This window comes from Eutrigla gurnardus (assembly GCF_963514095.1).
Source record: "Eutrigla gurnardus genome assembly, chromosome: 14".
NCBI classification, from domain to species: Eukaryota; Metazoa; Chordata; class Actinopteri; order Perciformes; family Triglidae; genus Eutrigla; species Eutrigla gurnardus.
In genome coordinates this window covers 14,221,972-14,247,540 of record NC_139937.1, presented here as the reverse complement: position 1 = coordinate 14,247,540, position 25,569 = coordinate 14,221,972, and the positions used below count along the sequence as shown (strand labels likewise).

The following is a 25,569-nucleotide window of genomic DNA, read 5'->3' as shown; positions in this document are numbered from 1 at the left end:
AGCAGTGGAGCGTGGACCTTCAGCGGAGAGAACCACAGCGCTTCCTGGATGGAAACAAAACACAGGAGCGCGCGCGCACACACACGCACACACACACGCGCGCGCGCGCGCTCACACAGAGGACAGCTAGAAGCGAGCAGGACGCTGAAACATGTTTGTAGTGTGAGAGAGGCGGTAACGGGCAAAGAGGAACTAGGCGGTGACAGCCGAGGCTAGCAGCGGACGGTGTCAACACATGTGCCCGTGTCACGGCTAGAGCACTGCGGCTGTGGATCTGGACCCACGCAGCTCCTACCAAGTGGTCCACAGGCAAGGTAGGTCCCCCCCTTTTCTCCTCTGCTCCTCTGACTTTTGTCATTATCACACACACACACACACACACACACACACACACACACACACACACACACACACACACACACACACACACACACACACACACACCAAAACGTTTACACCTTAAGGAAGTGAATGCGTCAGAATGTTGATCTGCACGAGAATGCAACCTTGAGAGGGTTGCAGATGTGTCATGTGTGGTCTCTCTGAGTGCAGTGTGACATATGAGACATCACACTGCTACTCTTGACTTAATACCTTACTAACCAGATGAACACATGATTATTACTCTAGTAAGTATGCCTTTAAATCACTGCAATCCAATTATATATCCACCACAGTGATTGTGGTCAAACTGATGTACAATAAATGAGATGTGTTTTTTTTGTCTTCATATTGCTGCTTTAACTGTATTTGCTCCACACCCACACACCCACACACCCACACACACACACACACACACACACACACACACACACACCAGAAATCCACAAGGACATGCAGGGAAGTGATTGCAGCTGTATAAACGATGCCATACAAATCCTGCTGCACACTCCTCTGAGCATGCAGTCCCAGCTGCCTCACTACAGTGCGGCCTGTGTAAAAGCAGCAGCAGCTTTTCACCGGGCAGATCTGGTTTTCCGTCTCTGCCTCTCCGGTCAACAATGATGCTTTGATCCCCCGTGGCCGGAATGCAACCTAGACCTTGATCCGCGAGGACTGCTAATCACTGAATGGCCAGCTCGCACGTCTAAAAAGGAAAACGGTTAGCGCATTAATGGATAGCGCCAATTTATTCTCAGCTAGAACTGCTGAAGGGCAGAGGCTGCAACTTGAGGCCCAGTACTAACGGCGATGCATTTTGTATCGAAAGCATTAAATAGATCGTGATGCAAACGTTCAGGCTGGAAAAGCTTCTGCAGGAGTGTTCAGACTTGGGTCTAATCCTCAAACTCATTCATGCGTGTTTAAATCTGTTCACTGTGTTACATTAGAGTCAGGCAGCCATGAAGTATTGATGAACTGCACAGTTCGCAGTCGATCAAATTTTGTCGTATCTGTCATATCAAAGGTGGAACGAGATGAGAGATTAAAAACCCTTCCACCGGCCTCATCTATTGACACAAGCGCCTCCCAACTTTGAAGCTGTGTAGGGATGAAAGGCGTCGCACTGTTATTAGATACTTATTGGTGTTTGCATGCAGCAAAGCTAGCAGACTGGAGACCTGTCATTTTCCCCATGTGAGACCCATGCTTGGGCAGGACAGGACAGGCCGTGGACAGTATATGTGGGATGACGACTCCCACATATACTCCAGTGCCGGGACACACACACACACACACCATGACTGTGCAGAAACGCCAACAACCAGCCCGCTACACCAGCTCCACTATCAGCTGATCGCTTACATACTAAAAGAGCAATCACTGAAAAATGTAGGACACCAGTCGTGGTGGTGGTATTGATTGAGCTGCCCCCCCCCAAAGTTTCCTGCCAACTTTAACAGCCCGCTGAAATAAAGAACATTGTGTGTCGGATAATGTGTGATTTCAACAGCCGCTCAGAACGCAGAGTGTGTTTTTAACGCCACCGTTTCCTGTGTGACCCCGTTCGGTGTCCAACCACTGTTATCAACAGGATTAATCGCAAATCCCAGATTATGGGGGCTTTGGTTCTCTTTAACACCAGATTACATACCTTTAGTATTTTTTTGTTTTTTGGTCGGTTTACCACTTTGATCCAGGCTGAAATACCTCAGCAGCTGTTCGTGGATTGTCACACAACTTCGTACAGACATTCATGGTGGCAAGAGGATGAATCCTTATGACTTTGGTGAATATATCCATTTATATGATCCGTAATGAAACATTACACCTGTTTAGCATCCGCATTGTAGTGGTGTCGTAGTGAGCATGTCAGCTGTGTCTACATGGAAGTACAGCATCACAGACACATATTATAGTTTAGTTTGGAGTACATTGTCAAAATGTTGCCAGTTGTATTTCTACGCGAAGTGTTAATCTCTCCTCTCATTACAGACTATAACAACATTCATTTGATTTGAGTGGGATTCCCTCTGTGCCATCTTTCTACCCCCTTGTAATTCAGTTCAATGTCGACATTACGTGATTAACAAAATACCTGCTGTGGCGACACAAACGTGTATTTAACCGCGTTCATGAAAAACGATCGCCGACCAATTCCTCCTGTCAGGATGAATGAGCAGCCGCTCGATAACTGTAGACTCGGCAAACACAGACCTTGGACTCTGGTCTTAAAAATGACATGATGAGTAATCAATGATACTGCAGTAATTACACATAATTATGTTTTTTACTCCGCCCACCACACAGCATTGAACAGTGACTAATTCGTCTCTCAGGTAACAAGGGAACGACAACGTAATTCCCTCAGGGAGAGGTGAAGTCATCACAGTCGGTACACCAGAAGGGATGACGGCTCCCAGAAACCAGGCGCAGTGTTGTGTGAACCGAAAACCGAAGAAAACGTAAAGAGACGCATAGATTAGCTGTTTGTTTTTTTTGCTTTCAGGTATAATGGAGGCTGTAGCTCCTCCCCGCCCCCAGCAGACGGGCTAGGAGCAGCCTGATACCTCCTTCCCCGCCTGCCTGCCTCGCCCCACCATGGCTAGCAGGAGTCCCACCCTGAGCCGGGAAGCCGGGGATTCTGCACCGGGGACCCCTGAGGCCGGCGTTAACCCCCAGCCGGGGGCCGAGGCCTTCTGCAAGCTGTGCCTCAGCGAGAAGCCGCCTGCAGCCACCAGAGAACTGCAGAGCTGCAACTGTGTCTTCTGCACGACGGTAAGGGAAGACAAACATGAGCTATGGTGCTCTGGAAGTCAGACCTGTGAATTGGCACTGAAACATATAAGGCTATATTTAGGCAGAATGACTCCTGATCCTGTTAGTCACTTTCTGTGAGCGATGATGATTTCAACGCCAAACTTTTCTTCTGCAATTTAGGAAAATCTCCCACGATTAAATCACTCGGAATAGGATGCCCTTTTTTTTTATTGCAGCTCCACTTCCTGCTTTCCTTTTATTGGCAAATCTTGCATATTGCAGCTTTGGTGAAATGAAGTGGTTTCAACACACATTGACTTTGTTTATCTTGTCCTTGGAAATTCTTGTGATTTATCAAAGCTGTTGGCATTTTTTTCTTGGAAGTCACAAACATTTCCTGGGAGCCTTTCCAGTCCTTTTTATGAGAGAAGTGCTCTCACTAGAATACAGAGGTGTATATTGTACAACAGAAGCCCAGAGGTCTACCGCTACACCCTTCTAGTCTAATACGTGCCTGCCCTGGTAATGTCGGTGTTATGGCCTGACACGGCGAGGCCGCTAGACAGTGGCAGGTGTTAATCTCTGTCCGAGGCAGCGGAGTTGTTAGTGCTGCACGTACAAGGTCGCACGGATAAAACACGCATGCACGGTGTCACGGGGGAAGAAGGAGGGGAATGGGATTCTGTAAACTCCGCTTATCAGATCAACTCTGTTTCATAAACCTGAAATATCTCCTCTGAAATATAGTCAAGCACTCGGACTATTGCTTCTTTTCTTTATTCTAGGTTTTTAGTTGATTTGAGTACATCACGCTTCAAAAGAATGCACACGGAAAAGCAGAGGTCTGCACTTACAAATAAGCCTCAAATCACATTCCATTCCTCCAGGGTGGATTTGTTTTTCCACAGAGGAAAAATGACACAAATGTTTTTACTTTCTGTTCCTCAAAACTGCCTGCCTTTGTGCAATGTTTACATAGTTCCCTCTGCCATTCCGCATCTCGTAGCTGAGGCAACATATGACTTTTGATGTGTGAATGCTGATAAGAAACTTGTGTTTATGCGGCGCTGACTTTGGCCTGTTTGTACACCAGCACAGTTTCCCCTCCGCTCTCTTTGATTATTACATTTGTCACCACAGGATCGTCATCTTGTGATGTGTTCACTGTGTTTGTTGTGTATTATTTTTCACCAAGGTTATATAGTTGAGACAATATGTATGATTATGATATATAGTTAAATACCCTTACTCCCTGTTCCATTCAGTCTCATGCTTTTGTGTTTTTCTCTCCCTCTCCAGTGTTTGGAGCAGTATGTTCAGCTGTCCATCATTGAGGGTGGGGGGGCACCCATCACCTGCCCAGATATGGCCTGCCCAAAGACCGGAGTGCTACTGGACTCTGAGGTATGCCCTGCTTAAAACCGGTGATATGTAGGTCAAGAGAACCCAAGGAGTATTCAGAGATCATAATGAAAATAGAGTTGCACAATCGTGTCCTTAACTTAAAATCCTTTCATCCAGTCCAGAGTGTAGAAACTTCATATATCCGAAGAAATAAGAACTTTCAGTTTTGTGTTTTGGTGAATTGTGTGGGCTGCATCGACTAAGATTAAGTGAAAACACAGCGAATGCAGCCTTTAATTTCTGGGGGTATTCTCTTATGTGAGGTGTAGAATGAGGATGTGAGTCAGACAGAAAGTGAAACTGTGAGCTGTCACATACTCTTGAAAACAAGCTTGAACATCTGATCCACAAACAAATGGAAATTTTGCTGGGAGTTCCTCACTTTTAATGTTTTTTCTTGTATTTTTTCTTCTTATATCTGCATTAAGAAACGCTCTGAAACTGCCATGTGTGTTACAGTTTGATTGTTGAATTTCTATCATACATACAAAAAGTATTACAAGGGGCAAATAACATGCAGTACAAGTGTTTTAATGCTTATTTTATTCTGTCTTTAGTCTTAAGAGATTGGAGGAAGAAATAAAGAATTTTCTTGAGCTCGCTGTGCTTGAAAATGTATCTAATTGGCATTTCCCTCCATAAACTAATGTTGGTTTAAGATACCATCTTCAGTAATTGCACTTCTCCTTGGTCATACACAGATGTCATCTTTCAAAAATAAGAAAGGAGGTATAATTGTTGTTTTGCAGCTTTAGTTTCCATTTGGAAAATGTTGCAAACAACCTTTTCTTTTTACCTCTCAGTGGGTATTTACTGTCTACTGCGATGTCATAGAAATAATGCAGCAACTTGCAGTTGCTAGGTGACCAGCTGATCCTGGATCATCTTTGTGGTATCAGGTTCTCAGCAACAACAAAAAATAGCCTTGTTTTAATATCGACCACTGTGTACTTTTTGGATTTATCCGTTTGAAAAAGAAACTTCCTAACTTGCTTTTTGCATGAGTGAATGAAACATGACCCCCCCCTTCTGTGCTGTGTGATTGCAGATAGCTAGCTTGGCCCCAGGAGATCAGGTGGAGTTGTACCAGCGTCTGAACTTTGAGAGAGGTAGGTATTGTTGCGTTGGCGTCCTGATGACTGGTGACGGGCTATTGGGCTATTTCAGGTCGCACTTTAGCTGGTGTCGTTTCACTGAGCAGCACCACAGAGGGCTGAGCCTCACATGCCTGGGATAACGTGGGCTCTGCTGCTCTGCTTTTTTTATTCTGCTCTGGTTCTGTTTCCCCCCCAGGAGGTTACTGGAACTCATGGCTTTAATGCCTTCAGTTAAACAAAACATTACCAGCTGGAAATTCAACAATAAATGCTGCATGAGGTCCACGTTGCTATTCCGTTCCATTTAAAGCAGTGAGCGATGTCGGTGCTACCTCTGTGTTGCACTGGAGGAGCAGGAGGAGAGTAACTGTTGAAATGGGTTTCTGTTGACATTTGCAAATTGCAAACTGAGGTTAGTTTGCCTTGTGGCTATATTGGTCTTTCCCAGTTACACAGTAACAATTCACTGTGAAGCCCATAATAGATATTGTTTACCCTGGCCATAAATCATAAGACACGTAATATTGGATGTATAAAGAAGTGCAAAGTACAGGCTGTTTTGCAACAATGATCCCCGTCTGTTATGAGTCACGATGAAAGTATGGGCTGGGGAGGTTTTTGTTTTGTTTCCTCCGTTCGTCCCTGTAAGACACTTACAAGGTTGTTTGACTTCACAGATAACCAACTAGAAATGAGAAAAGGGGATTTATTAGGTCTGTTTAGCCATGCTCGTCCCACCACAGGAAACATCTTTTTTAGATTCTGGGTAGATTAACATGGGATTCAGTACATTCATGCCCCCCTCAGGATAAACTGTAATACCTGTGGTCATCCTCTGACTTTTCTTCAAGAGCCATATGTGTTAAACCAACGCAGTCACTTCAGCCTCAGCTCTACTTGTTTGTTAAGTGCAAATTTGCAAAGGTTGCTCTGAGGTGATGCATCTCTAAGGTGGAGATGCAGATGGAGTAAACACCAGCATGCTAACATCCAACAGATGTCGTGAACTCGTTAAGACTTGATGCTGAGGGGTTGCAGTGTTCTCTAGCAGAATGTTTTCACTCAAATCATCTGTTGACTTGATTTTCTTGTCGACAGGCCAAAGATATTCAGTTTACAATGACATTCAGCAGAAAAATAAAACACCAAATCCTTTCATAGGAGTAGCTGGAACCAGTGAATGTTTGAAGTGACTTGATTTTCAGCACTTATTCTCTTTGTTCCAGATCAGTAGTACTGTTATACTAATAGCACTGATACTGTTGCTGGTAGGCTATTACTTGGTGATTAAAAGAGTAGCGCAACTTGTTCATTTTGTAACATCTTCATCTTGATGGCCGCTGCAGAAATGCTAAATCACAGCCCGTGTTTGCTTGTTGCAGGAGTGAAGCTGGACCCCAGCAAAGCCTGGTGCCCGGTGCTCGAATGCCAAGCGGTGTGCAGTGTGCAGCTGAGCACCGAGGGCCAGCCAGCCGCCGTGCCGTGCCCGACCTGTCACGCCGTCTTCTGCTCCGGGTGCAGAGGGCCCTGGCAGGACGACCACACCTGCCCTGAGCGCCAGCCCATGTTGACGACCTCCCCCTCTCACGAAAGCAGGTCAGCTAGCCGGCCGTCAGGTCTGAGATCCACTTTAAAAAACACGCGTGTTTACAATGAACCACTAGCTTATGCTACAAACAGGCTGAGCATTGATGGCTTTTATTTACTCCACTATCCATCCCGCCGTTTTCTGTTACCGCTTATCCTGTTAAGGGTCTCGGGGAGGTGGAGCAGGTCACCGCTGACATTGGGCGTAGGCAGGGTTAACCCTGGGCAGGTCGTCATAGACATCAGTTATACTTCTTTTATTTTCTGAGGGGAACACCCAGCCCTCCATTGAATGTGAAAAAGACCTGACAGTTATTGCGGCAGGATATTTACATTGAATGGATTGTGCTTCATCATCTAGAGAGAAGCCCTGAGCTGAATGTACAACAAACATTACTTCAGGATGAATAGCTTAGTATTCCTCAGCAGTGCCCTCTGTGCAGTCCCCTCGTTGTACAGCTCCATGCTGCTCGGAGCCAGACTGACTGATGTCATTGGGGAGTCACTGACTTATATAGGAACTCCATTGTCTCCGTGCCAAAGGGAGGAGGTGGGTGGGCACCGAGCCACATAGCTTCACTGTCCAGAATGAGGCTGCACTGCAGTGAGGCAGCGGTGTCTGCAGTGTGGAGGATGGAGCAGGCGTGAGGAGAATGAAGCCAAATCAGCTTTAAATTTGAACTTGAGGGAACGATGTACATTTGCCTCAGCCTGCAGCGCCTCTGGGCAAACACGATGTTATCGTACCTGGACTGTAGCCAGCGCTTTAGAAATGTGGCGGTTAGGATTGTAACTGGCCAACCAAATAAGATTTTCACATTTTGCTCATTAATTGAATTCATTTTATCTCCCTACATAATGATCTAACTGTTCTAAGCCCTCTCCAGACAGGCGTGATAATCATATTAAAATTGCATTTAGCCTTCATTTCGTTATTCAAGGGTTTATTAAGCGCTGCCGGTTGCTCTGATTTTTCCACATCTACAATTTACGCAAATTTAAAAAATCACATGCATCAACATTTTTTTGCTGTTTTTCTGACGCTGACACTGGAAAATGACATCGCCTTCATATAAAGCCGTCTTATAAAGCACTGAATGTCTTGATTGCTTTTCCATGATTCCATGATTTCCTCCTCTGCCCTCAATGTTGCTCTCATCGATGTTTTTATTTAAGAAATGGAGGAAATACTACGCACAATGTGAAAGAGTTCCCATAGAAAATAAACAGCTGACTGCAGTTTCTCCACATGAACCCATTTCACACGACCTGCCCAGCACCAAACGGCAAACAGAAGAAGTTTGCACGTTTGGACGCACCACCTTAATGTGGTGTCGCTAAAAGGAGACTAAATATTGGACTTACATCCGTCCGATGGCCTGAAACATTGTTCACATCTTGTTGGCCAAACCAAATAAATAATTTCAAGTGTAAAGATTATTCTGAAATAAATGCCAGAATGTAAAATGTAAAACAGGATTTCTTTGTCCCGATGTCCAGGGCCCGCTCCGGCAGCGACTCGGACACGCCCATCAAGCAGTGTCCTATGTGTGGGATCTACATCGAGAGGAACCAGGGCTGTGCACAGATGCTGTGCAAGAGCTGCAAACACACCTTCTGCTGGTACTGTCTGCAGAATCTGGACGTGAGTCTCCCCTGCAGCCTGACTCACATGATGCACGGTTATGAACGCTGGGTGAAAAGTAACTCACCTATCAGCTCACCATATCTCAGCCTCTGGCTCACTATCTTTAGTTTGTGTTTGAATGTCCTTGGTGCTTGCTGGAAAGTTCTCGTCTTCACGTGTGTGTTTTGTTCTTGCAGGGCGATATCTTCCTGAGGCATTATGATAAGGGCCCGTGCAGAAACAAGCTGGGACACTCCAGGGCCTCAGTTATGTGGAACAGGACTCAGGTGAGGCGACTCGGTGGCAGAAAGCAGAGACATACAGCATTCATTTCAGGGGTTGTGATGACACTGGTCGTTGTCTGAATGGATTAGCCTGCAGAGCCAATCATCCGCGAGTGGTCAATTATTCCGTGCATGCGTTTTGATTTGAGTAAAACTGTGCCATCACGCTTCCGGAATCGGACGTCAAAGACTTTGGACGCCATCCCAGCTGCCAAATCAATTAGTCACTTTGGTAATCCTTTCCAGGATTGAGGATGTCACAGGAACATGGGCAGGACAGGAAAGCTTCCATTCTGGCACCTTTCTTGCATGCTTAAAACAAAAAAGCTGCAAACCGTGCAGAACTCTGAACGTTCCCTTGACCCAAAACCCATGAAGTCCAGTCTAGCTCATTCTTGGTGGTTTGTTTTCCACCACTGTGCCTAAATAGTCCTTTATCAGACATTAAGCTGAACTAATCCCAGCACTAATCTCAAATTCCTGCCCTGTATGACGTTTCAACAAACCGCCAGCCAGACCTGCTTTCTTTTCACTTCCCCTACGCTGATGCCATTATCACATGATCATTAGCGAGTTTGCAGCGAACCTCTCGAGCTGGTTAATCGGTGTGCTCAGGATCTGCAGAGTTAAAGTACAACAATGCAGTTGTTTCTTGCGAAACAAATCCTGACAAACTGGGTTACACCCTTGCCTAACAGGTCCTATAAGTTTTACAATCTTCGTGTCACAAATTGTTCGGCCAACTCCTCCCAAACACAACCGTGGTGACGGCACAATTAAAGTCTACTGTGAACGGCATTTGTTTTGCACATGTTTTGCAAATTTTAGATTTGAAATGATGTGATACATAATATTTTGCAGAATATCTGTATACACTACATGGCCAAAAGTATGTGGACGCCCAAAATGTGGCTTTTAATACGCTGCTATAACAGCATTAGTGAGGTCAGACACTGATGCTGGCCGATGATGCCTGGCTCGCAGACGGCATTCCAGTTCATCCCAAACGTGTTGGATAGGGTTGAGGTCAGCGCTTTTTTTGGACAGTCAAGTTGGTCCATACACATCTTGTGGAAACTATGTTGTTTGTGGACGGGGATATTTTTATGCTGCAGGAAGATGGTGCCAAACACAAACTATTGAGGCTGAAGGAGGCTGGAAGGCTTATTTTTGGTCAGTTATTACACTGTTGATGTGCTGTCTGTAGCACTGATTATTTAATATTTGATCCATGAACAGCAAAGAAACACCACTGACAGATGATCCCGTTTAAAGTGGCTGTGTGGATGACGTGCTGACCTCCGGCAGACTCAGGGCAACGTTGACTCTCAGTCGCCTTTCTGTCGCCTTTCATTAGATGCATTGTTGATATAGAATATTGATTGGTGCGGCTTAAGGATGTTGCTGCGTTGTCCCTCAGGTGGTGGGTATCCTGGTGGGGGTCAGCATCATCGTGCTGGTGACGTCGCCGCTCCTCCTGCTGGCCTCGCCCTGCATCCTGTGTTGCGTCTGCAAGCCCTGCAGCGGGAAGAAGACGACGACGACGACGACGAAAAAGAAGAAGAAGAAGAAGAAGACGACGAAAAAAGACCTCCAGCCGGACTCCTCCACATCATAGCAGCTCCCCTTCTCATCAGCACGACCCAGGATGGCTCCACTAATCCCACGAAGGAAAAAAAACAAACAAAAAAGTGTATGTGCGGCACAGTGGAAGAGAATAAAGTTGGACTAACAATACGGAGTACTTTTCCATGACTCGACGGACTGGAAACCCCGTCAGTGATGTCGTCGAGATCATCAAGTGCAGACTTGCACCTTAAAGCTCGGTGAGAGAGCTGCTCAAAAATCACTCTCGAATTACAAGAGTGTATACTTTATATGGTGGAAGTGTAAATATGAGGAGAATGAATGTAACCCACCTCGTTGTTTTCAGATAACAGGTAGGAGGCTTTGTGATCGCTCTCTTACACACACACACACACACACACAGACACACACACACACACACACACACACACACACACACACAGAACTCAAAGTGCTACGCCACCCTCATGTGCCAAACGTCATGATGCCAAACCAGAGGTGTTGGGTGCTCAAGTGCCTCACTCTACAGTGCCTGGTTGTATTTCTTTTGCCTTCCATTCTCTCTTTATCTTATGCAAAACGTTTAGCATTATGAAAATGGGACAACTGTCAGGATTACAAACAATGCAAAACAACGGGAGAAGGCAAATGGCGTCACGTGTGCACTCTGTACTGATCTGAAATATGATAGGGCTTCAATGGTGCACAGAGAACTTTTCCTCTGCAGATGATCGTTGTTTCCACCTGGCATATGTTCCAGACCAAAGGCTCTAAAGGATAATGTGTACTTTTCTAAAGCGTGTTGATGTGTATTAATGCGTTAATGCGTGTGTATGGTATCCTGTTATCATTTCTACATTTCTGTTGATGTTTCTGCATCAGATATTTTATAAAAGCACCATTGTAATTGAAATAAACACACTGTACTGAACATGCATCACATGGTTCTGTGTTTGCTAGTGACATTTATGGGTTCATGGCTCGTTGCTCCTCTTATGTCTTTGCACAGAAGGTCACAGAAGTTGATCTAGCAGGGGGTGAAAATGTGATGTTCTACGTGTGGAGAATGTAGAGGTGTTGCTGAAAGGATAAAGATGGGAAATTCTTCAAGCCAACAAACAGCAGACCTCAACTCGCATGTGGTGCAGAAAAATGTAATGCTGCTATTGATTTTTGGCAATCTGAAATACCACTATATATGTTTACATATATTTCAAACCCAATATGTTTCTCACGTAAAGATCTTTTAATACTCTTATTATAAAATACAATTTAATCTGCACATACCTATATTATGTACACACCTATATAAGTATAATTACAGCATGTAGCCCACAGGGATATTGAAGCACAAAATGGGATTTTAAGTGCAACATAATGGAAAATATAATAATTATCCAAAATATGTTTTCTTTTACAATAAACAGATGTAGAGGGAAAAGGAATGCAAGAGTGATACACTTGTTTAATCACAAAATTCCAAATGGTGGGATATATATAATATTGTGTATGTAACTCCATGTTGGTGTGTCTAAATGACAGGTAAGTAAGAATATTCAATGTGTATACTAGGAAATATATAACCTTAAACTTTAGTCATACTTTACACTATACATGTTATATCTGGACAAACAGGAAAATACTGGAATTAAATTAAAATGTATAAATATTTGCGTACATCTACATATATGCTATTCACATAGAGGCCACTGTATAGTTTAAGTTAATTATAAGGCTGCATGCAGTTACCGCACGGCTTTTTACCAGGGTCGGGTTTAAAAGGGGATTTAGTGCCACCTTGTGTGTAAACGAGGAACTGCACTCTGTTTTGCAGGAAGGACGTGGACAAAGTTGAACTCTGCATCGAGAAATGGCAGCACAGGAGGAATACTTCGCGGGTAAATCATATTATTTCAAGAGCTGTTTACCCTTCCTGTTGTGTGAGTGTGTGTTGTGGGTGCGGACGGACGGACGTCAAGTGCCCGGAATGTTGCTCTGCATCGACTCGTGAAAAAAGTAGTTTACGTCATTTCGAGTTTGCCTAACAAAAACCTGTCCGTGTAGCAGCTGACAGTGGCGGAGGCCGCGTGCAAACCATTTTTGATGCAGATACCTGTACGACAGTGTGATGTTACTTTAATAGCACGTGCACCCTGTGTCACATGTCTAAGATCAATATGGGTTTGTTTCCTCGAACAACATCTATGGTGCACACAGGCATTCCCAAGATCCCTTACTTACCCAAGGCTGAGCCTGGAGATGTCATGTGCTTCAGACACTACAATGCAGAGGAGGTAGGAGGAGACACACACACACACACACACACACACACACACACACACACACACACACACACACTGTGAACCTGACATCTGTGGAGGCTTCTGGTCAGAGACCGGTTTTGTTCTGTGCAGGTGCTGATGGGGAGGAAGATGGAGGACTGGCTGAGGTTCTCAGTCTGCTACTGGCACTCCTTCTGTGGCACTGGTGCTGTAACAACTGGCTTGTATAATTAGCTCATAATCAGTCATCAAACGGTCTGTTGACACGAGGTCATGACTCATATATAGCATTACCTAATGAACAGGCTCCTGTAAAGACATAAACACCGTCATTCTATAATCTTCACTAATGTTGAGGTTACCAAATATATTTTGTTGTTTTTTAGGAGCTGATCCTTTTGGGTCTCCGACCCTCCACCGGCCCTGGAATCAAGGAACTTCTATGGAATCAGCCAAGAAGCGGCTTCGGGCGGCTTTTGAGTTTTTCAGCAAGCTTGGCGTGAGCGGAACTCACCTCAACTTTACATTTAAATGATCCAATGTTATCCTGTCTTTCCTCTGTGAACTCTGCTTCTTTTCACAGGTGAAATACTACACATTTCATGACAGGTAAGTGACCATATTTTCTTTCAGAAACATGTAGGTTAATTAAAGCTTATTAAACTACCTATTAACTTGCATGGCAGCTGGATTTTGGCGATGTCATAACACAGAGAGGCGATTGTTCGTTCTAATCAACAATGTTGTCCCCTGAAGAGATTAGCGTAGATGCTACGATAGCATCAGCTGTATCAGAACTGAAGAGTATTTCTTCATTGAAAGACAAGAAACTTGCTTTGACAACAGATTGATTGACAGGTGGTTTATCCAATCACCTTCCAAGTCTTTTGAACAATGTCCGCCCTCTGTTTTCTACAGGGATATGGCCCCTGAGGGCCCCACCCTGGAGGAGTCCAACAGGAATCTGGATGAAATAACAGACCTGGCTCTCCAGCTGCAGAGCCAGACAGGAATCAAGGTGTTGTGGGTCACCTGCAACCTCTTTGCCCACCCGAGGTCAGTGTTCGATTCAGAAAACCGGACAACCTTGAGATTCAGCTTGGAAAGAGGTTATTAAAATGAAAATAAAGATGATTTATCTACATTTTATTCATGTGACAGGTACATGAACGGTGCAGCCACCAACCCTGACTGTCACGTTCTGGCCTACGCTGGTGCTCAGCTGAAGAAGGGGCTCGACACTGCCAAGAAGCTGGGTGCAGAAAACTTTGGTATGAGCGACTTGCTGGTGCCTCTGTGTCTAAAATATCAATTTGCACCTTTGATGCAGCAACGTTGCGCCGTCGTTGTCAAATTGTGTCCACAGTGTTTTGGGGGGGAAGGGAAGGTTTCCTCTCCATCCACAACACTGACGTCGCCGCCGAACTGAAGCACATGGCCAACTTCTTCAAGATGGCCGTCAGTAAGTGTGCACACGGACATTGGATTAATTCTAAATCCGAAGTTTGTGTCACACTTTCAAGCCCGTATATTTGTCTCCAGAGTACAAAGAGAAGATCGGCTTGAAGTGTCAGTTCCTCATCGAACCCAAGCCCAAGGAGCCCTGCAGACACCAGTATGACTACGGTAAGGTTGGGCAAAGCAAATACGCTTTGGAATACGTAATTAACTATGACTTCCCTCTACAGATGCTATGAGTGTCATCGGATTCCTCAAGCATTATGGTCTGGAGGGTCACTTTAAGCTGAACATCGAGCCCAACCACACCACCCTGGCAGGACACGCGTACGAACATGACGTTGTCATGGCATCGGCGTGAGACATTTTTTACATCTCGATGTTGCAGCATTTTATCTTTAACAATATGAGAGTTATACGTTCTGTGATACCTGTGTCCTCGCCTGCTGCTGGACAGGTTTGGCATGCTGGGTTCAGTCGACTCTAACACTGGCTCTCCTGACCTGGGATGGGACACGGACCAGTTCCCCATGGACATCAGGAACGCCACCATGGTCATGAAGGTGAAACTCATCTCTTTCATTTGTAACAGGACTTTATTGCCACTGATGTTTGTCCAAACGCTGTCCAAAAGGGATATACTGTAAATGAGCTTAAGCTAACATTGCTAATATACTTACATTTTGCCCTTTCAGTAACATTATTTTCATCACATAAAGTTATGGTGATGGTGTTAGCAAACACTTTCCAGACACAAATCAATGTTAGCATTTGGAGGCATGTGTCCTGTGCTCAACATGTACATTACAGTGGGTTTACCTGAAAATGGCTATTGTCTTTAGCTAGTGTGGAAGTTTCTAGCTGGAAAACTAAAATAATCGCTGAGGATAGCTGCATCAACTGTGATAATCCATGGTGCGTTCTTCACCAATGTTAAGATATTGATAAGAGCAGCTTTAATGTTCGTATAAATGTTGTCTGTAGCTGGTATAGATCAGGACTTTCTTTCGTGTCTGATCTTCTCCAGACCATCGTTGAACAAGGTGGTCTGCAGCCGGGAGGCCTGAACTTTGATGCTAAGGTGCGCCGGGAGTCCACAGACCTGGAGGACCTGTTCATCGCTCACATCGGAGCCATGGACGCCTTCGCAAGAGGACTCCGGAATGCTGTCTGCATCATTGAGGGCGGGCTCATCGCTGCTATGGTGAAAGTATGTGTGCAGCTAATGGAAAGCCACTGTTAGAAGACTAGTAGACTTTAATTGCACAGACACAGACTCATGAGTGTGATTCCAACAGGAGCGTTACTCAAGTTTCAGTCATGGCGTTGGACAGAAAGTGGAGGATGGCTCCGCCTCCTTGGAGGAGATGGAGGTAGGACTATGAGAGACTTTTAATTACCGACACTTTTAGAAATCTATCTATAAAACCATGTGTTTTGTGTTCTCAGGCCTTCATCAAGCTGAACGGGGAGCCGAAAGTAACATCAGGGAAGCAAGAAAAATATGAATCCATCTTTAATCACTACATTTAATAAAAGTACCACTTTTCTGTGTCTGCAGATGACATGATAGATAACACTTGACAGACTAACAGACGGACTTATTCAGTGTAACATTTTGGGAATCTGTGTATCAGTATGTATTTGTACTGCTCTTGACATATCCTCTAGCGTTTGCTACTGAGAGGTCAGTAGTAATGATCATTGATGTTCATTGTAATAAAACACATTATCACAATGCAGTTGATGAGTAATTGTGAAAAATTCTTTATTCATACACTATACTTAGACATTTTTATGACTTTTTCGACATGCTACACTATGACATTTTTCTGTTTTCTAATCTAGACAGACTGTACTATGACTTTTTAAATTACTTTTTTCAACATACAATACCATAACTTTTTCTTTTGACTTTTTGGACAAACTAAACTAAAGTCTTTTTTATGACTTTTTCCAACATTCTACACTATGCCTTTAAAAAAACCATTTTCAACATATATACTACAACATTTTTTAATGACCTTTTGGGCATACTAGACTGTATTTTTTATAACTTATTTTTGACATGCTAAACTACAACTTTTTGTTACTTTTTTCTACATGCTGTACTATAACTTTTTTCTATGCCTTTTTGGATGTTATAGTATAGCATGTCAAAAAAGTTATTAAAAAAAAGTCGTAGTATGGAATGTCGAAAAAGTGAAACAATAGACAGCATAGTGTGCCAAAAAAGTCATAAAAAAGTCCTAAAAAGTCAGTATAGTGCGTTGAAAAAAGTAATGAAAAAAAGTCATAGTAGAGCACTATCACTTTTTTCCTAACTTTTTCAACATACTAAACTATGACTTTTTTATGACTTTTTTGGACATGATACACTTTCACTTTTTAATTACTTTGACTTTTATAAAGACTTTTTTCCGCATGCTATACTATAACTTTTGTATAGTAATATTTTTATTAATCAAATCAGACATGCAGTTGTTGGACCGTTTATTCCATTTTGACATAATTTACTATGACACTTTACTATTCCTTTTTTGAATTTCCATACTGTGATCGTTTTTTGACTTTTTCAAACATATTATAGACGTTACCTTTTTTAAAACATTTGACATGTTTACATACGTGATTGATTTGATAAATGGCAACATTAAAATGCTTTCTCGGTCCAAGATGGCAGCAACGTCAATGGGCTGACACTGCCTCCTACTGTGCTGGATGTGTAACATGACTTTATGACAACTTTTTTAATTTAAAGACAATAATTATAAAAAGTGTGTACCACACACACTTTGACTTTAAATAATCAGAAATACTAATTAGCAACCACATTTCCCTCTATTCCACCATTTGCTGGTATAGCCAACAGAAATTAACATATATTCCTAGTTGCTGTAAAGTCAATAAGCACATACCTCAATCAAATGATCCATTCCTTCCATACTTCTTCATGAAGCAGGACAGGTATCTTGCAAATATGTTCGTCCAATGCATTACTTTACCCGCTATCTGCCCTATCAACTGTATGTGTGTGTCTTTGTTTCTTATTTGATTCTTTTCTGTACCTGTCCAATGATATATCCCTCTTTTCATTGTTTAATTGTTGGTTTCATACTTTTGACAGTTTTCTGTTTTAACAAGTTCTTACCCCTATTATATCTTTCATTGGCATTTCTGAGGATTGTCTGTGTATTGGCCCATTTAGAAAGGTTATAAGTGACTACAAGTAGGATTTTGGTGGTTAGAACCATTATTCCATATTCATTATGCTAACATTGAAATGAGCTCTCACTCTGCACCTTTTTCTGGATACCATGAACGTCTCCAGTAACGCAGAAGGATTAGCCAGGATTTACACCTGGACAGATGTGTTACTGTGGTCTGTTCTCATAACAAGTTCACATAAATAAGAATGTCGATTTTTGTGGTATAGTTTTCTAGGCTTTATTGTTATTCCTCCCTCGGTATTCAAAATGTAAGTTGCCATGCCGACAGCTTGCCATCTCGTGAAAGCAGCTATGTTTTTAAACAGGACGGCTGAAGACTCGTCGAGGTTTACAGCACAGAGTGGTTCATCCTGTCAGACAGGAACGATCTTCGCAGCAGGACCCCCCTCTCGTTCCACTACCACTTGTCCCATTCAGCCCGTCTGTCTGTAAGATAAATCAAACGCGCACCTTTCCACTGACATCACATCATACTACCGTCCTGCCAGCCAGCTGTCCAATCAGCGGCCGAGAGGCGGCCCACCGCTGGCGCAGCTGTCCAATCAGCGGATAGCGTGAGCTCTGCTCACCGTCGCGTCTCTCCTGATTTGAGGGTTGAAATGCGGAGGAGGCGGGATGTGCAGCCGCCGAATCCGAAGTAGTCCGTGTTTGTCATTATCATAAAATATTCAGCAGCATCCCTCCGACTCCGACCGTCTGATAGCAACTTATCATGAGTTACGTAGCCAACCTTTTGTTTTGGGCCGGCTGACTTGTCGTTGGAGCATCTGAGAAACAACACGAATTAATTGCATGGTGATTTAAATTATTATTATTATTTTTTTTACAGTCTAAGGAAAACCTGTTTCTCAGTTCTCGTGGTTTCACCGTTTAATTGCTTAACGAACCAACACCTTTCTAATCCAAAAAGATGTGGACTTTCCTGGGAATAGCCAGCCTCACATACCTTTACAAAAAATCCGAAACAGTCTTGACTTTCGCTCCTAAAGAGCTCATAATGGCCGCAGCCTTATTCCTTACAGTCGGGCTGCTGCTCTCGTATGCCAGGTTTTTTCATTTCCAGAAGGTTTTTTATTTGCCTCTGAGCCTCTTGTCTTTTATACCTTTTATCAACAATTTAATCCCTCAAACTTCAACACAGAGGAGCGAGAAAGCAGAGAACAATAGTAAAAAGGTAAGAAAACCCTTATAAATGTCTAACCATGTGGAAAAAAGTACGAGAGAAATGAAGTTTTTTATATATATATGCCCATAAAGTTGGAATGTTTTGTTTTCAGCCACAATCCTCTGTTTATTTAAATGCATCAGTAATCACTTTTTATCAAGTGCAATGATTACGTGACTATGTGAAATGAATTAATGCATGCTATTTGTTTGGTGCTATAAAAGACAAGACATTTGCAAATTATTCCAACTTTATGGGTGACTATATATATATATATATATATATATATATATATATACATACATACAGTACAGTATATACAGCGTAATACGTTTGGACTTTACACTGTGTGTAATGACACTCTCCACTCAATTGTTGCCAGAGCCGGAGAACCAGGAAAAGAGTAGATACGGAGTCCTCTGCCTCCCAGAGTGCCTCAGCTACTGGCCCCTCAGTGGTGGCCCCGGAGCCAGATGTGGTGATAGTCGGAGCAGGGGTCCTGGGCTCTGCTATGGCGGCCGTCCTGGCCCAGGACGGGAGGCGGGTGACGGTGGTGGAGAGGGACCTGAAAGAGCCTGACAGGATAGTGGGGGAGCTGCTGCAGCCTGGAGGATTCAGGGCACTCAAAGAGCTGGGGCTGGAAGGTCAGTGATGGAAGCTGCTTCTCTTAGTGAGCTGCAAATACACACTGAATGTAAAAACGATCGGGGACGTCTGCCTCACACGGAGCCCTTTTCACATAATCATATCAGCTTCAGGGTTAAATGCCCTGAAAACATGGTCAAACCTGCTCCCTTTTACAAGTGATGATCACACACTACACTACACAATAACTGAATCCAAGTATTTTGGGGAGTGCTCAGTTGGGTGATGTCACATATCGCTGTGCACCAATCAGAGTTAGCGATGTTTGGATCAGAATCTGGTGATGGCTGTTTGCTTACGTGTGCTGTCAATCAAACCTGACACTCTCCTTATGAAGCAGTTCAGATGAGCGTTCAATTCCAAAATAAATGATTACCTAAAGATTTTTTCTTTCTGAACTTTACCTCTATTGTTGCCTATTTAGTCCTAAATATGAAATGTTTGAGGAGAAGTTTTCATGGGATACTTCTCTAATTCTATGTATCTTTATGTACACTATACTTGTATGATGGCTTTCATTTCCAGATTGTTTTAAATGAAGGAGTTCCTCAAACCTTACATCCCAAACCCAGCTGATTTTGTGAATAAATGATCCAACTGTGAAATGAATCCAGTTTGACTAAATCACTGTACATCCTAGACATTTAAGTGGGTAGTTGATGTGAACTCTATGCAATCAATCCTCATCCTACTCAAAAACTCCTGTAATACTAGTAATATTGCTGTTATAGCAAAATATGTATGCAGCATATCCTTTTCAAAATGTCTTTCAGGGCCAATTTTTGGTGGATATCACAACGAGTGTACAGCCACAGACAATATGGTTCAAGTGTTTCACTCAGTTATCAGATCGGTGTTGGTTTTGTGTGCGTTCCCTGAATCACACATGCTGTATGTAAACAGTAGCAGACTGGGTGGATAATGGCTGCGTGTTGAGAAACTCAACCGTGCTGCATGTTTGCCCCCAGGTTCAGTGGAGGGTCTGGATGCCCATCTGGTGAACGGCTACGTGATCCACGACATCGAGAGCAGCGCCGAGGTGGAGATCCCCTACCCTCAGGGCGACGACAGTGTCCACTGTGGACGCGCTTTCCATCACGGTCGGTTCATCATGGGTCTGAGGAGAACCGCCCTGGCCCAGCCCAAGTGAGTGGAGTCACGTGACTGACATTGTTTTTGAGGAGGGCTGGGAGGAACTTTTGAGATGTAAAGTTGTGTCACATTTTGTTTTACCATATTTTACAGTTACTCAACTTTATCTTTACATAGAGGAGTATTTTATCAGTGCTTAGTTAAATGTTGTAAGACAAGCAAATCATTGTTTACTGAAAGGGCTGTTGTTCAACAATCCAAATTTAGGCGTTTATTTAGTCACTGTAGCTTTTTCCTGTAATGTTGCCTTTCTGGATTGAGGAGGATAGGTCTCTAACTGCCCTAATTGCGCCCCCCAGTGTCACATTCGTAGAAGGCACCGTGACGAGTTTGCAAGAGGAGGACGGCTGTGTAACCGGAATCCAGTACAGGGAGAAAGAAACTGGAGACATCAAGGTGAGAAGAGGAAGCTTTGTTGCAAATGCAGAATATTATATTCCACTTTACGACGCTCGTGGACAGAAAGCCTCTATTTAAAGCACTGTGTGAACCTGTGTGTCCTGTAGGAAATCCATGCAGCGCTGACTGTTGTGGCCGATGGCTGTTTCTCCAAATTCAGGAAGAGCCTGGTCTCTGGGAAAGCTCAGACCTCCTCTCACTTTGTTGGATGCCTTATGAAGGTAAACACCAAACTGACAGTGAAATAAAAATCAGATGTTTTCAATCTAGCCGATCACAGCGGCTCAGGATATATTTTGTGGGTCATCTTCTTTAACGAGTTTCTCACTGCTCCTCTCCAGGACTGTCCCCAGTTTAAAGCCAACCACGCCGAGCTGGTGCTGGCCAACCCGAGCCCGGTGCTCGTCTACCAGATCTCCTCCTCAGACACCAGAGTACTCGTGGACATCAGGGGGGAGATGCCTCGCAACCTCTCGGAGTACATGGCTGAGAAGATACACCCTCAGCTGCCAGGTAAAAGACAGATAAGATACATTGTTTATCCTGATGTTATTATTTCTAATAAGAAATAACCTTTGGTCTGAGGAAGAACCCCTGTAGGGTGATGAATGATCAAAGTTTGTAATAATGGCACAGATGTCAGACGTCAGGAATACAGCCAGACGGCTGCCTGTGCTGCTGTGTGAAGGGAGCCACAGTCCAAGTATTTGACATTCATGGTGTGCTCTGCTATTCAGCTGAAATATCAAAGGCGCGGTATCAAAGCACTGTTTCTGATCACCTTGGAAGAGGTCCAGCTGAAATGGCAGAGTCAGTCACACTGACGCATAAATAAATGTACATTCAGACACCAAAAAAGAAAAGGCTTCTTCTTCGTGTGCGGGTGCCCAGTGTGCACCTTGGGGTTTTGCATCCACGGAGCAATGTGAGTGACTGACAGGCTGCACTCTCTCTTTCCCTCAGAGCATTTAAAGGAGCCTTTCATGGTGGCCCTACAGAACGATCGACTCAGGTCCATGCCCGCCAGCTTCCTCCCTCCGTCCCCTGTCAACAAGCCAGGTACTGAAGTGTTGTTAGCGATGGCCGGAGGGGAAATATTGAGCTGATTTTAGCTCGTGTACGATATTCTGCACGTCCCGGTTGGCCACTATTTTACAATTGGCCAGCGTCAATGCTGTAAATGCATGGTTAACAGTTATAACTACTTTCTTTTAAAATATAAAATGATCATTCTAAATACATGTACATGTCTTTTTCCTTGAAAGAGCAATACTTGCTAGCCTTCTTGCCGAGTCAGATGAGAAGATCAATACAATTTTCATATCTGTGCTGTGAATATGAAGCTATAGCAGCAGCTTTTCTTTGCATAAAGAGTGGAAATGGCTAACCTGGCTCTGACCAAAGGGATTTCATTTGTCCAATAATCTAAATTGCCAAATGATCTTTTAAATTGACAAACAATATGTGTAAATCATGGCAGGACTTAGCCTCTCTATAAGCGTATGAATTCCCCAAAATGCAGAAAGTGTTCCTTTATGCTCGACTTGTTTGTCTGAATGTGTGAACGCGGCTGCTGCAGCATAATTGAGCTTTGGTTTTAATTGTCAAAACATCTCAAATAAAAAGCACCGAAAGACACACACACAAAAAATCATCTTTTTCCACCATGCTCGACACTAATTGGAGGATTTTAGTATCACAGCTTGCTGAGGGAGAAATGAAGACAACAACTGGTGGTGCATTTTGGATGAGAGACAAACAGCAGTGTGTCATTTGCAGGCGTGCTTCTCCTCGGCGATGCCTACAACATGAGGCATCCTCTGACGGGAGGAGGGATGAGCGTTGCTCTCAACGACGTTCGCATCTGGAGGAGTCTGCTCACGAGCATCCCGGATCTCTACGACGACAAGGCTATGCTGCAGGTGAACGTCATGGCAACCACTCACTGTTTCTCTAAAAGCGTTGACATGAAAGTGGTTATTAAAGACTCTCTAATGAATAGAATACGAAAACAATAAGGGCTTTTTGTAAGTGTATGACATATCATATTTGCCTCATGTTATTCCCTCTGCTGGAGGTGACATAACACTGATTTGTTCCCCTTCTCAATAGGCAAAGAAAAAATTCCACTGGGAACGCAAGTCATCACATTCCTTCGTGGTGAATGTGTTGGCCCAGGCCTTGTATGAGCTGTTTGCAGCCACAGACAGTGAGTTTCTCCCTGTTATTTTTCCATTATATACGTACAAAAGTCCAGATCTGCAATTCTGTTAAACAGCACTTAGGCCTAATGGTCATTTTGCTTTTTTGTCTAACTAGATTCCCTTCATGAGCTGAGAAAAGCCTGTTTCCAGTACTTCAAGCTTGGTGGAGAGTGTATTGCTGGACCTATTGGTCTCCTCTCAGTGTAAGCATTAAATGATGTCCTTCACAAATACAGAATGTCTCTAAAATGGCACGATGGAAAGCAGTAATTTTGGGAAATCATTTTTGCTTTGCTTACTTGCTGAGAGTTAATTGAGAAGATTGATACCTCACTTGCATGTCTGTACTTTATATGTGAAACGAGAGCCGGCTAGCTTAGTTTAGCATAAATGTGTCCAAAATCAACACACACGCACGCACATCTTCCTATGGACGACAAGACTCCAGGAATGCTAGGCTAAAGCTAGCATGAAGCTAAAGCTCGCACACGCACGCACATATATATCTTCCTATGGACGACAAGACTCCAGGAATGCTAGGCTAAAGCTAGCATGAAGCTAAAGCTCGCTCATTATGCGATATCTCATTTGTTAATTAGTAGTTTTATTATGGATTATGTGCTGGACTATTTCTTAGCTGGGAGGGCGAGCAGCAAATGCTACCTGTGTTTGCTAAGATAAGCTAGTTTGCTGCTGACTAGCTACATATCGTAGACACGAGTGGTGTCCTTGTATTTCCCAAAATGTCAAACTATTCCTTTAAATACAACATTGAATACTTGAGACGATATTCAGTTTTTTTGTGTGTTTTTTTTACCAGGTTGACACCCAAACCCATGACCCTCCTTGGACACTTCTTTGCCGTGGCGCTGTTCGCAATCTACGTCAACTTCAAGTCCGAGTCGTGGAGCACCAAACCCCGGGCCTTATTCAAGAGCGGAGCCATCCTGTACCGAGCCTGCAAAGTCATGTTTCCACTCATCTACTCTGAACTCAAGTACCTGGTGTACTGAGGAGCTCCACACCTGGACACAGTAATACCAGACTTAGGTCTTCACAGCTTGATCTGAGGGAAACAAACCTTACAGACGTGGTATCCGTCATGTTCCTTCCTGCTGACAAAAGGCACTGCTGCGGTTTTAAACCATGATTTTGCTATTGGGGATTTTTTTGTAATTGTCTTAATGTCCTACTAAATGCCTTGTTTCAATTTGGACACATTACTCAATAATGCCTTGGCGTAGTTTGTGCTCAGCCACAGTCTGCCTCATATGTTAAAGGAACATTAGCTCGCACCCTGAATTACAATGAATTTTTAATAGTGTGGAATCATTCCTGCCCAACAAAACTGCTATGTGGAAAATGGATGGCGTCTGAATTTTATAAGAATGTTTTTACGCAATAGAGTCATGTTTCTGCTGAGCTAATTTTGGCTGTATTTAATAAGGGAATCCTCATGTAATTGTTATGTATTGCATTACAACAATGCATCATTCTAATCCAAAGCACTAATGTTGGGATGCAGCAAGCTGTCTAAATTGTTGCATTATTATTGTTTCTTACAGAAATCCTGTATATTTCCAGCCTTGTTTTGTTGAGGACAACTTGATTTACATTATCTGTTGAAATCACATCCATTTTTTGGAGTAATGTACTATTCCTGCCTTCCTGATACGGTTGATGTTGACATAATGTCATTAGGGACTTTTTGTAACACGTTCTGGTTTCCACACTCAAAGTCTCAAACATGCTGACAGTGCAGCTGACAACTGAACTCAAGAATGATCCCTGCACTATTGGAGTCCTGCTGGATGTCAGCAAAGACCTGACGCAGCACGCCCGGGGGGGAGTTAGGGTTCTGATGTGGACCTGAGATACGAAGGCACGACGTTGATATCAGGACCGAGTCAGTGGATGACGCTCAGCTGGTGTTTGTCCTGAGCTGACACAGACAAAGAAGTGCTGACTTGTCATTCACCACTGTTGTCTTTACCTGTGCCTGCGTTGGGCTTGATGGGCCGTTAAATAAATCACACATGACCGACAAGAATGTCTAGTTTTCCTGTTTTATTACAGTGGATGTTATTGAGTCATTAACATACCAGGTATTACTGCGTTTAACCCAACTGGACTAATACTAACACATGTGACCAGTAGATGGCGCTCACTCATAGTTGAAGGATTTCTCTGCTGTGCTTCAGCACTGAAATGCAGGAGAGCTTTATATACTGGAACATGATGAATTGTTGAGATTGCAAGAGTTTTCTGAATTAGTTTGGTGTTTCAGCTTTTTTGTATCTGGATCCC

General features: G+C 43.5%; 3 protein-coding genes across 4 annotated transcripts; all 3 read left to right on the top strand.

Annotated features, from left to right (window-relative positions):
• The first annotated feature begins 43 nt into the window (after nucleotides 1-43).
• On the top strand, nucleotides 44-11,664 carry rnf144b (ring finger protein 144B). The gene is made up of 8 exons (XM_084027526.1): nucleotides 44-314; nucleotides 2,891-3,159; nucleotides 4,441-4,545; nucleotides 5,594-5,654; nucleotides 7,025-7,238; nucleotides 8,730-8,874; nucleotides 9,054-9,143; nucleotides 10,561-11,664. Exons 2-8 carry the CDS (start codon nucleotides 2,983-2,985, stop codon nucleotides 10,756-10,758), a joined length of 990 nt encoding a protein of 329 aa, XP_083883652.1. The 5' UTR covers nucleotides 44-314; nucleotides 2,891-2,982; the 3' UTR covers nucleotides 10,759-11,664.
• An 872-nt stretch (nucleotides 11,665-12,536) lies between these two features.
• On the top strand, nucleotides 12,537-16,197 carry LOC311024141 (uncharacterized protein). 2 transcript variants are annotated; one of them, XM_084026421.1, is made up of 14 exons: nucleotides 12,537-12,625; nucleotides 12,945-13,021; nucleotides 13,142-13,214; nucleotides 13,396-13,508; nucleotides 13,593-13,618; nucleotides 13,928-14,065; nucleotides 14,171-14,280; nucleotides 14,376-14,471; nucleotides 14,552-14,635; nucleotides 14,698-14,824; nucleotides 14,925-15,030; nucleotides 15,495-15,677; nucleotides 15,766-15,840; nucleotides 15,917-16,197. In XM_084026421.1, exons 1-14 carry the CDS (start codon nucleotides 12,598-12,600, stop codon nucleotides 15,998-16,000), a joined length of 1,320 nt encoding a protein of 439 aa, XP_083882547.1. In that variant the 5' UTR covers nucleotides 12,537-12,597; the 3' UTR covers nucleotides 16,001-16,197. The 2 variants fall into 2 exon arrangements, with proteins under 2 accessions (XP_083882547.1, XP_083882548.1); XM_084026422.1 differs by lacking the exon at nucleotides 12,537-12,625 and having other exon boundaries at nucleotides 12,946-13,021; nucleotides 13,142-13,264.
• A 2,244-nt stretch (nucleotides 16,198-18,441) lies between these two features.
• sqlea (squalene epoxidase a) lies at nucleotides 18,442-25,307 on the top strand. Its single transcript, XM_084026567.1, has 11 exons — nucleotides 18,442-18,871; nucleotides 19,245-19,506; nucleotides 20,476-20,653; nucleotides 20,959-21,055; nucleotides 21,166-21,279; nucleotides 21,400-21,571; nucleotides 22,022-22,117; nucleotides 22,838-22,980; nucleotides 23,171-23,267; nucleotides 23,378-23,465; nucleotides 24,083-25,307. Exons 1-11 carry the CDS (start codon nucleotides 18,608-18,610, stop codon nucleotides 24,273-24,275), a joined length of 1,704 nt encoding a protein of 567 aa, XP_083882693.1. The 5' UTR covers nucleotides 18,442-18,607; the 3' UTR covers nucleotides 24,276-25,307.
• Nucleotides 25,308-25,569: the final 262 nt, after the last annotated feature.

Coding starts and splice junctions, on each gene's coding strand:
- sqlea (XM_084026567.1), top strand. CDS start 18,608: ATGTGGACTTTCCTGGGAATAGCCAGCCTCACATACCTTTACAAAAAA. Junction 20,654..20,958: donor ACCGCCCTGGCCCAGCCCAA/GTGAGTGGAGTC, acceptor TGCGCCCCCCAG/TGTCACATTCGTAGAAGGCA. Junction 21,056..21,165: donor AAGAAACTGGAGACATCAAG/GTGAGAAGAGGA, acceptor TGTGTCCTGTAG/GAAATCCATGCAGCGCTGAC.
- rnf144b (XM_084027526.1), top strand. CDS start 2,983: ATGGCTAGCAGGAGTCCCACCCTGAGCCGGGAAGCCGGGGATTCTGCA. Junction 5,655..7,024: donor GCGTCTGAACTTTGAGAGAG/GTAGGTATTGTT, acceptor TGCTTGTTGCAG/GAGTGAAGCTGGACCCCAGC. Junction 7,239..8,729: donor TCCCCCTCTCACGAAAGCAG/GTCAGCTAGCCG, acceptor CCCGATGTCCAG/GGCCCGCTCCGGCAGCGACT.
- LOC311024141 (XM_084026421.1), top strand. CDS start 12,598: ATGGCAGCACAGGAGGAATACTTCGCGG. Junction 14,281..14,375: donor GCTGGGTGCAGAAAACTTTG/GTATGAGCGACT, acceptor TTGTGTCCACAG/TGTTTTGGGGGGGAAGGGAA. Junction 15,841..15,916: donor CCTCCTTGGAGGAGATGGAG/GTAGGACTATGA, acceptor TTGTGTTCTCAG/GCCTTCATCAAGCTGAACGG.